We start from the raw sequence: 10,997 nt of genomic DNA, 5'->3' as shown, positions 1-10,997 counted from the left end.
TCGTTCTGTCCCTCCTGCTACTGTAACCTCTCTGGGCCCATCTCCATCCTCTCTGTCCTCAGCAGAGGCTCAAAGTGGGAAGAGGCAGGAAGACCCTTGCACATGTGCACTGTGATGTTTGTCAGCTCACATCCAAATGTGTCTTTGGAGAAGGCAAACGAGGGGGCGGTTATATGTTTCCTGGAGTGCACTGTAGGGGCTCAATAAATATTCCCATCAATGTTTCTTTGTCTGGTTTGGTTTTGAAGATGCTGGTACATGAATAGATGGCAAAGGTGAGATGGCAGAGAAACGGAGGGGGAAAAGATATCTTCACTCCCCAATCACTGAAATCACAATCTTCTATTAAAAAAATACAGAAGGGAGTATGTTTAATCAATCTTATGAGATCACCTATGGGTCACCAATAACCCACCAAAGACATATGCCAAGGACTGAGATGACAGCTCTTCCAGTATGTTATTAAGAGAATGGCCTCAGCCACCTCCATGAAGAATCACTGATAACCCTGTCTTGCGTCTGGCAATATTAAACTGATTTAAAAAAAAATGATAGGGTTTATCCCAGTGGCTGGACGTTTGGGGGATGCCGATGCCCACTCAGACACAGACAAATATAATAGGAATTACAAAAAAATGGAAATTATATCCCTCCATCCATCCCTCCATCCACCCATCTGATAGTTATTGAGATTTTACTGTGCATCAGGCAAAAAGGCAATGCGCTTCCGGAATCCCCTTCAATATTTCATAAGGACACGAACTATAGTTCACATCACATCCTTGGTTCTCTGTTCCCATAAATCACGTGTCCTGCAGTGAGACGATACAGGGTCCCTGCCTGCTCCTCAGACAGGCGGGAAAGCAGAGCCTCTGAAGAGTTCGTGTTTGTGACCTTCTCATGGTGTGGAACTATCCTGACGTTAAAGAATTGAAAACCTTAAGAAATCAAAAGGTCGTGGTGCCAAGCCAGCAGCTGATACCCTTCCCTACCTTCCAGGGAAATCACCTGATGAGCACCTTTTGATGAATCCAACACATTGGAATCTTTTTTTTTTTTTTTTTTTTTTTTTTTTGCGTGGCACGTGGGATCTTAGTTTCCCAACCAGGGATCTAACCCGTACCCCCCGCAGTGGGAGCGTGGAGTCTTAACCACTGGACTGCCAGAGAAGTCCCTCACGTTGGAATCTTTTGAATAATGTGACCTTTTAAGTAACAGCTGAAATTTGGGTCCTCCCAGAAGCGGACCCTTAGACAAGGACTTGAGAGCAAGAGGTTTATTTGAAAAGTGCAGGAAACGCTGAGGGGAGAACAAAGGGATAAGACGGCAGAGGAACGGTAGCCAGTGAAAGCTGCGTTACCAAGGCAGTTGCCCCTGGAAGTAGAATACGCATAGCACGCACGCGCGTGTACACACACACACACACCCGCTGCAAGAGGAGACAGACCACCTTCTATCAGATCAGTCTTTACTCCCATGGAGGGCGATGTCTCCTGCCTGCTGCACCTGGCGGCCGGAGGCTCTGGAGGCTGAGGAAGGCTTTAGGCAAAGAAATGCAGGTGAGAGTGTCTGGCAATCAGCCTGCAAGCACTACAGCGGTCATGGCGAGGCGGGCCACTAATGGCACTCCCTTCCTTTAACCCAGCAGGTGTGTGCTAAGTGTCCGCTTCCCATGGCCAGCACCGTGCTAGGCTGCCCACACGTATGGTTGACTGCCTGCCTTCTCCACACCTTCACCTGAGGCAGCTGAATGTTGCTGAAGAACAAAAGCAACTGAGCTGACCCACTTCACTTGAAGCTCATGACCACAGAAACCTCAAATGGACGCTCAACCTTTTCTTAGTAAGCTGAGTTTTCTGCTCTCCAAGACAACTGTTTGGTCCCTTTCCTCCTCTCCTCAAACCTTCCACACCTCCCCTTGCTCTCAGCTGAGAACTGTCCAGAGCGGAAGGGTCTGAGATTTTACCTTATTTGTAACTTAACAAGTTGGTCTGCATTTCATGGATGCTGGCAGAAGATTCGAGATGCTTGGGTCAGAGACAAAGGACTTTATTACTTACAGTAATGGCAGTAGCCTGAGTATGATAATTTATGCTGGTTCCTCAAGCCCTGGGCCAATGCAAAGAGGGTCAGGTAACACCTACACACAGGGTGGGTTTCATTACACAGGGAACCTAAAATATTTATTTATCGGCCACAAGCCTGCCTTTTACCCCAGAAAAGAGATCATCTGTATTATACAGGACAAGAAGCATGTCTGTCCTTGGCTCCAAAGGGAGATGCCATCTCTGTGTTCCAAGTCTGTAGGATGTACTATATCCTTAAAAAAGATAATCCAGAATAAAGATAGTGTCTCTGTTCACAAGACATGCAGAAATGCAAGGCACATGGCTACAATGACCTCACCTAATACTCCATTGAGAAAACTGAAGTTTTCCCGTGGGAATGTCCTGACCTTCTTGCCACCAAAGCTACAAAATTACCGGCGGTCTTTGTCTTCCTTCCTGTTTCAATGAAAAAGTGTTCCTTATCCATGTCAAAGGTCAACCCCTCCACCTACGCTCTGGGTACAGTACCCCCCCATTGCCTTTTCCAGGGCTTGACTCCTGCAAACATTTCCTTTTTATTCTATATCAATTCATCCCTCTCTTCTTCTATATCATTCTAATCAGCATGCAAACATGCCCTAAAGTCTCCCATCTTTAAAAAATCTCTCCCTTGACTCATTAAACTAAGATGGTGGAAACATGAAATTATAAATCTGATGCTCCTAGATTTAATCTTGTCCTTAAATACCACCCTAGGTGGTGCTATACTGGGTATCTTTTGCCTGACTTCACATCATCCAACCCTACCTTACTCCAGATCCTGCCGTGATAACCGGTTCCACACAGGCTTCCACCCGCCTCACGCAGGGGGGTGGAATCTGACAACGCCTGCCTTCTGCACTTCTACACTTCGTGCATGCGACACAGGACTTCTCTGAGAAAAAGGCACGGCACGCCTTGGGAAACTGCCCAGCACTCAAGCACACAATCCAAAAACGTGGGGGAGTTAATGTCAACAGGGCCACCCTTGACCATGAAGAACAGAAGCGGAGCATACATGCTTCCCCAGCTTTCATCACTTGGGTGGACAGTTCTGAGATTATTTCATGAGACTTCTCAGGCTGTCCAGTAGGATGGATCTCCAGTCACCTATGGTGCTGGTAATTCATAAATAAACCCTCTTAATGAGCTTTTTCTCATTGCACTTCACTGGCCCGGTCCCTTGCTGGGGTTCCCTGGAATCACTTCCCAGAGCAATTCCTACATGTAAGCCTTTGTCTTCGGCTCTGCTTTGGGAGAATCTAGGCTAAGTTACTGGCTTCCCAAGTCTGCCTGTGACTCAAAGTGTAAGTACAAGGCGAATGTAATATAGCAAAACTAAGAGGCAGGGCTCGATGCTACACACTGGCTCTGCTTTTTCATTCATGTGAACTTATGTATCAGATGAGAGAACAGGACGCAACCAATTACAGCTGAAAAGAAAACGCATGAGAGAGTGTATCACCCAGGCTGCTCATTTTACACCTAAAGAAAACAGGTTCAGAAAACTGGAGTGACTGGCCTAAGACTGCAGAACTGAGCCAGCTGCCCAGGTTGCTTAAGACGCTATGCATGGTGAACTCAAGGATTATTCATGACAAACACTGACTCAGTGTCTAGTCTGTGCCACGCAGGCATGACACGAGGAACCTCTTCTAAGTGATTCATTTACCCCTCAACAGATGACCTCTGAGGGCAGAACATACTCTCCTCATTTTACATACTTCAAAGCTCAAAGTTCCGTCACTGCCTAAGGCTACGGCCAGGAGTGGCAGGGTGGGGTCTGAAGCCAGAGCCCGTGCTCCTCGTTGCTCTGCCAAACTGCTAAAGGAAGTCCCCGAAGCCCATCTGGCTATGGTGGGCTTTCCTGCCAGCGGCAGGAGAGCAGACCAGGTGGCAGAGGGTACTAGAGAGGAGCTATCGTTTTAGAGAGAGGCTTCATGTAACTTACACAGCAAAGGGGTAGGGTTGAAAATACAAACAGTAAGACTAATGCAAAGGTGGAAACCGTGCTTTCACAGGCACACACTAAGAGCTTAATCTTAGCTTGTATCTTACCACGACTGCAGTTATGGTTCTGATTCTTCCAATGTATGTGAGGATGAATCCGTTTGGCGGCTTGATTTTCACTGAAGTTCTTCATTTTTAACTAAAGCAAAATAGTGAATACGTTTAATTTAATAAATGCAATGGCAATTACAAAAATGTACGTATACAGAAGTAATCTGATTTTGTTTTATTGCTTACATATGAATTGCACAGTGAACTGTTACATTTCAAAAAACTAAAATCATTACATTTAGTACATATATTGGCATGAAAAAAACAAATCAGTACCATTTTCAGAAAGGAAGAAAAGAGATATTGAGAGGAAGGGGAAGTTAACTGCTGGTTAAGTACAGTATTATGATTCTAAAAGATAATGAGTTCAGAAGTATTAAGGAAGTGTGTGTGTGTTTAGGTTAACTCCAATGACTATATAAGCAAAGACAACACAAGTATAGGAGGAACATTTCAATGTTAACTATTCAATGTCAAGGGAAAAAATGAATGATATAAGCAACAGTATATAGCAAAGAGAATGATTAACAGTTTTTATTAAGAGTTTTAAATATCTACAAAAATATAGCAATACAGTGAACTTCAACACATCCTAAACTTTCAGTATCCAAACTGGCTGTAATATAGTAGGCATACCTATGACGTGCAGGATCTCCTGCAATCTCCTGGAAGGGACAGAAAGCCTAAGAAAAGACCCCTCATTTCTTGGGAATCGTTGTTAACAAGACCAGTTCAGTAATCTAGGATATACAGAAGTCTACTGTGATTTAAAAACAACTACAACAGGAAAAAAATCCCACAAAACCCAAATCTACAGTTTACAAAACAGACCAAGAGGTGTGATAAACATTAACTGAAATGGTTTTCCTTTACATGCTATACATGCATTTTTAAATCACAGAGAAACATGAAAGTTTGTAGAGCAAAGTTTGTTTTGCATGAGCGCAAATGAATATATATCTTCTTTTCTTATACTATTAAATTATATATATTTTTTCATACAAAAGCACACAGTGTTAATCTATAAAATGACATCCAAGTGGATGATGATTGTTTTTGCATGTCCCCCTGCTTAGATTTTTACACAATCTTTCTTTAAAAATACAGAAAAAAAGGGAAATTAAAAAAACGTAAAACTTGGCCTATTAAATGGTGAAACATTTTACCTCGTCAAGAGGTAAAGTTACAGTGACAGCTGCAATGGGGGCCATTTAACCCCCCAAGTGGTGACTGCACTATCACTTGGAAAACAATGTCTTGTTATCAACAGTGAGTAAACCACCCAGGATGTTTGAGTATCATTTGATAGGTTTAAAAAGACTAGGATCTTCTGCAAGATGTTTCAAGATGCTGTACTTTGGTTTAAATATTCAAAAAAAATTTGAGTATGCTTGTTCTATTATTACTTCCTCACTTTTTTGTTTCTACTAAAGGTGCCCAAATAATTGTAAACACCAAGTAATAACATGCCTTTCTTCACTGCAATTTTTCAAACAAAATCTAAAGCTAAAAATGCAATTATTTTTTGGGTTACAATTTTTGATATGTATATTGTTTTATGTAAAAGGGAATCAAATCTGAAAAGGTAGTAGAATTATAAACAGATTATTTTATTAAAATGTCCTAAAAGAATTTTATGAGTTGCAAAGAAAATTGTTCATTTTTGCCATGTGATGGAATTCACTAAAATGTACACAATTTTAAGAACACTGTAAGTCTGTCAGCACATGTAATCTTGGTAGCTTAAATCAATACAAGCTTAAATTGACGATCTATAGCACACTTGATTGCTAAACCCATAGGCACTCTTTTCAAATGTAATATCACAAATCCTAAACAGAGATGCATACAAGTTGCAGTTCAAATCTTACAAACTGAAAGTCCATTCGGGGCCTTTTTTGACTATAAGGATTTAAAAACTGCACAATATTAAAATGTAAATTAATATGCTCTCAACAGAAATCAAAATGTACACACTCTTCACAGGTGAACTAGTAGCTGTTTTAAATGTCTTTTCTTCCTATACTAAATATATAGCTCATTTAATTAATGGAGCCACAGCAAAATACTACTATAATTTCAAAGCATAGTCTGTAAACTAATACATCTAATGATGTAAAAAATATTGCACAGTTCAGTACTCCAAGAGCAAGCTCTGAGACTCTCAAGTAGAACGGTCAAACTTTTGGCAGAAAACACAGTATTACAAGAATGAGACACTTTAAAGTCGGAGATTTTAGGGTCATATTCTAGGAATATTACCCGGTAAATGTCATCTCCACAAACAAGGTGAGGAATGGCTGTCACATACCGTTACAGCGAACGAACAGAGGGATGCGCACCACGACATCTAGAACATGGGGACCAAGAGCCACAGAACAGTTCTGCTGCTCCAGGATAGGAATATATTTGTATGTTTTTGCTTTTGCAGATAAAGAAAAACAACAGCAATTCTAATTTTAAGCAGTTGCGTAGATGTCTAAGAAATACAGTAGACACTTGATACATCTTCAACCCTCTGAAGGCTTAATTTTTTTTTAAATTACATGTTTGTGAAAATTTTTAAATATACTATTTAACAATTAATGTGAGACCAATATACGTTCAATTTTAAAAGCCATCGGGAACCTAAAAAAAAATTAACATGGCATAAACCTATCTTCAAAAGTACTCTAAATCATGTAATATAGCTGCAAAATATCTAATCTGATATGCCAAGCATTCGGTTAAAGATAAATTCCATCATAATTTTCACGAAGTATGTTAACACACATTAAGTAAACCCTGAAAACTCAGCTTGGCCCTAATTTTTAGGCTTTATGCTGAGGTCTTCGTGAGCCACTCAGTACACACACAGATCTGGAAACTTCATCTCGTAGACCGGGACAGACTGGTATTGGGCGTGCCCAGAAGTAATGGTCAGTGTTCCTGATGGACTGGGAGGAGGGCTGTAAAAGAGCGAGGCATCGTCAACAGGTGCATTGCAAAGCTGTTCACTTCACGGAGCACTCTCGCTACTACCTGCCAGCAGCAGAGTGAGGCTCCTTCATCGCAGGGATCAGTGTGACGGAATTGCGGGCCAGCTACAAGGTGGCATGGCACACAGATCACAGTGGTACCAAGCTGTTTTTAAGTCTACACTAGACATTCTCCTCTGAATATATGTATATATAATTTTTACAGTGGGATTATGCTATACCCACTCATGTAAGCTTGCTTTGTTTCACTAGTAAAAAATCTTATATATACATATATTAACTTCTTTTGATGACCACTGCATGGTACTTCAATATATAGATATAATTGATTTACTTCAATGGACAGACGTAGGTTCATTTTTCATTATCATAAATAATGCTGACAGGTCTATTTTTTTTTTTTTTGCAGTACGCGGGCTTCTCACTGTTGTGGCCTCTCCCGTTGCGGAGCACAGGCTCCGGACGCGCAGGCTCAGCGGCCATGGCTCATGGGCCCAGCTGTTCCGCGGCATGTGGGATCTTCCCGGACCGGGGCACGAACCCGTGTCCCCTGCATCGGCAGGCGGACTCTCAAACACTGCGCCACCAGGGAAGCCCCTAGGTCTATTCTTATACATAATTTTATCCTGTCTCCTTGGTTTATAGTCTTACAAACAGAATTTCTGCATCAAAGTGTATTTACATTTTTGAGACTGGTACACATTGCCATAATACTGGCAATTCATACTTTCAACATCTCAGTGTAGCCATCCTCTTACACCATTATAAATATTGGGTATAATCATTCTTTCTTGTTATTTTAATCTTTGGCACTCTGGCAGGCAAAAGGGAATTCATTCTTTCTTTTATTTTCACATTTCGGGTTACTACTAATGCTATATACCTTTGTAGATTTAGTATCCATTCTGCGTTTCTTTTAAAATGAATTGTCTATTTGAGTCTACTGCCTGTATTTCTACTCAGATATTTTTCTTTTATCAGTTTCGGAGACTGATCTTTTGTCACATGATACCAATGTTCTTCCCTCAATTCATTACTTCATTCTTATCTCTACCATAGATAAAGATACTGACACTTTCATCATTCAAAAAAGGTCCTTTGTGTCCTCAACCAATTTCTCCCTACTCCCACATACCCATACACATACACCCACATCCAACAGTAACTATGTTCTGATCGCTGTCACTGAAGGTTAGTGTCACTTGTTCTTGAATTTCACATGGTCTATACAGCCTATAGGAATGGTCCATACAAGCTATACTCGTTTATGTTTGATTTCTTTTGCTCAATGCATTTTTTAAAATTTACCCCCAAAATGTGTTCCTTTTTACTGCTGAATAGTATTCCACTATTGTAAGAGTACCACTATTTGTCTACTCTCTCTCCATTCTCCTGTTGATGGGCATCTGGTAATTATGAAAAAAGCTGCTAAAACATTCATGTACATGTCTTTTTGTGAATCTAAGTTTTCATTTCTCTGGGCAAATACTGAGATATGGGATTACAGGATCAAGAGCAGGTATATGTTTAACTTTATAAGACACTGCCGAAGTTTTGCAAAGTGTACCAATTTATACTCCTATGAGCAATATATGCGAATTCTTCTATAATGTCCAATATACTATTAAGCCCATCCAATGACATTTTTTTCTTTCAGATATCATAACATTCAGTTCTTGAACTACAATTTGGTTCTTTTTTAGACTTTCCATTTCTCTCCTAAAATATACATATTTTATCCTTTAAATTCTTTGATATGTGTGTGTGTTCTTTTAAGGTCATTGTCTACTAATTCCAATAACTGGATCAATCATCTGTGGGGCTGCTTATTCTTTTTCTGTATTTTCCTGCTCCTTTGCATTCCTTGTAATTTTTTTCTTTTTGTACTAAGGTCAAAGTGAATGAAGGAACAATGGAAACTGAGATATAATATTGCTTATTTTGTTTCTTTTCTCAAGCATACAAACCCTTTTCTCTATATGGTAGTTAGAATGAGGCAAATTAACAAGAGGAAATATATCAAATAGAAACTGAAAACCCTGAAGGTACACTAAGAAGTCTATTTCATTTCTCTGTATCATGTAAGGTACCCAAAACTACTACTTCCTAACTAGGTGACCTTCTACATGCATCTGTTTCTACATTTGTAAAGTAAAAATAATCACTACATCTTTTTAAAATCTGTTGTAAACACTAAATGAAAGAATGCACTTAGCACAGTGCCTAGAACACGATAAGTGTTCAGTAAATAACTATTAGCAGTAAGGCTTAATAAATACAAATTATTAGTAGTAGTTGCAGTACCAATGAAACCGAATTAGTCATAATACTTATTCTAAAATATTAAATCCATATAGTTATGATAGTGTGATTAAATGTAACATGGTGGTCTCTAGCAACATTTCGTTTAAGAACATGAGTTATGGATTTGAATTTTGATTATTTCCATTCACTAGCTGGATAAACTTCAGCTAGTTACTTTACTTCTCTAAGCCTCAGTGTCTTTACCTGGGGTGGGGGGGAAAGGATCTACCTAACTTTTCAGGACTGTGGGGAGGATTAGTAAAAACAACAGATATAAAGCAGCAGATATTTACTGTTACAATTAACAGGCATCAAAGAAGCTGTGGACAGGGAGTGTTGCCTGCCATTCCAGTTCTGCAAGATCAAGCCATCAACCACTGCAGTCGCCTACAATGGTGCGCCCTGAGGGGAATTCAGGATGGAGAAAAACAGGGAGCATCCTGTTCTTTGGATACTGGCCCTAGACAGTTAAGATGCATATCTAAGGAATAATTTCAATGAATCCAGATCCTTGCACCTTCCCATGCATAGAAAAGCACTAAAATCATCAACCTCAGATGTCTGCTCTTTGTGATTAGCAGTCATCTTTTGATGTTTGACTACATGGTTTTTTCCAGCCAAAAACTCCTATATATCCTGGCTCCTCCCTTATCTCTTCCGGGCAGTTCCTCAGAGCTACCTGAGAGGCTGTCTCCCGGGCTATAGTCCTCAGCAAGGTCCCCAAATAAAACTTAACTCTCAACTTTTAGGTTGTGCGTAAATGCCCACACCCAGGAATTTTCTCTGAATCTAAGGTATAGAGTATATTGCATATTTTAGTCTGATTCTCTGTTCTGAACTTTTATAAATGAGTGATTCTCAACTTAGTCGGGGGGGGGGGGCAGTATTGGTGGTAAATGGCTAGAATAAGATGTTAAAGTGATGAAAACATGCTTTGCGTATGAAGGCAGAAAAAAGGCTGGGGGAAAAAAAGCAACTGATCTCAAGCATCTACCTGTTTATTCTGTTTATAAGGATACATACAGGGTTTGAAGCAAAACAGATTTAGTTAATCAAGTTGAAAATATAAAAGATACGGCAATGTAAAAAAGAATTTCAGAAGCACAATTTCTGTCTACGGCTCCTTTACTGTGCCACATTATACACAGACAAGTCTCCACACTGAAGTCAATATAAGAATATGCAGAGGTTCTTTCCTTAGGCGGAACCTGGAGTTTTTCTCTCCCTCTGCCATGTGCTTCATTACTTAACAACCAATAGACACAGAAAAACCGATATCAGATACCTTATGTTTTTGGAGCATAAGATACAATCGTTCAATGGTATCCACAGGGGATTGGTTCCTGGACCCTCCACACAGACCAAAATCCTTGGGTGCTCAAGTCCCTTATATAAAATGGAGCACTACTGGCATATGACCTACACACATCCTCCCTTATACTTTACATCGTATCTAGATTATTTATAATATCTAATACAATGTAAATGCTATGTAAATAGTTGTCAGCATGCAGCAAATTCAAGTTTTACTTTTCGGAACTTTCTGGGAATTTTTTTTTCCCCAAAT

At 40.1% G+C, this 10,997-nt stretch overlaps 1 protein-coding gene across 3 annotated transcripts in view; it reads right to left on the bottom strand.

Annotated features, from left to right (window-relative positions):
• The window catches only part of EFR3A (EFR3 homolog A), a 181,337-nt gene that overhangs the window by 80,708 nt on the left and 89,632 nt on the right, over positions 1–10,997 (bottom strand). For 2 of the 3 annotated variants that reach the window (XR_014326874.1, XR_014326875.1), the window contains exon 23: positions 4,146–4,236. Coding sequence is in view for 1 of the 3 variants with exons in the window: in XM_082858909.1 (XP_082715035.1) it covers positions 6,991–7,096 (106 nt within the window). In the remaining 2 variants the exon portion in view is untranslated. Of the gene's footprint in view, positions 1–4,145; positions 4,237–4,323; positions 7,097–10,997 lie in introns of those variants that run through there. The other variant, XM_082858909.1, reaches the window with a different exon arrangement.

Source organism: Leucopleurus acutus (assembly GCF_964270905.1).
Source record: "Leucopleurus acutus genome assembly, chromosome: 17".
NCBI lineage: Eukaryota > Metazoa > Chordata > Mammalia > Artiodactyla > Delphinidae > Leucopleurus > Leucopleurus acutus.
Note: the sequence above shows the minus strand (reverse complement) of the source record. Positions and strands in the feature narration are given on the sequence as shown.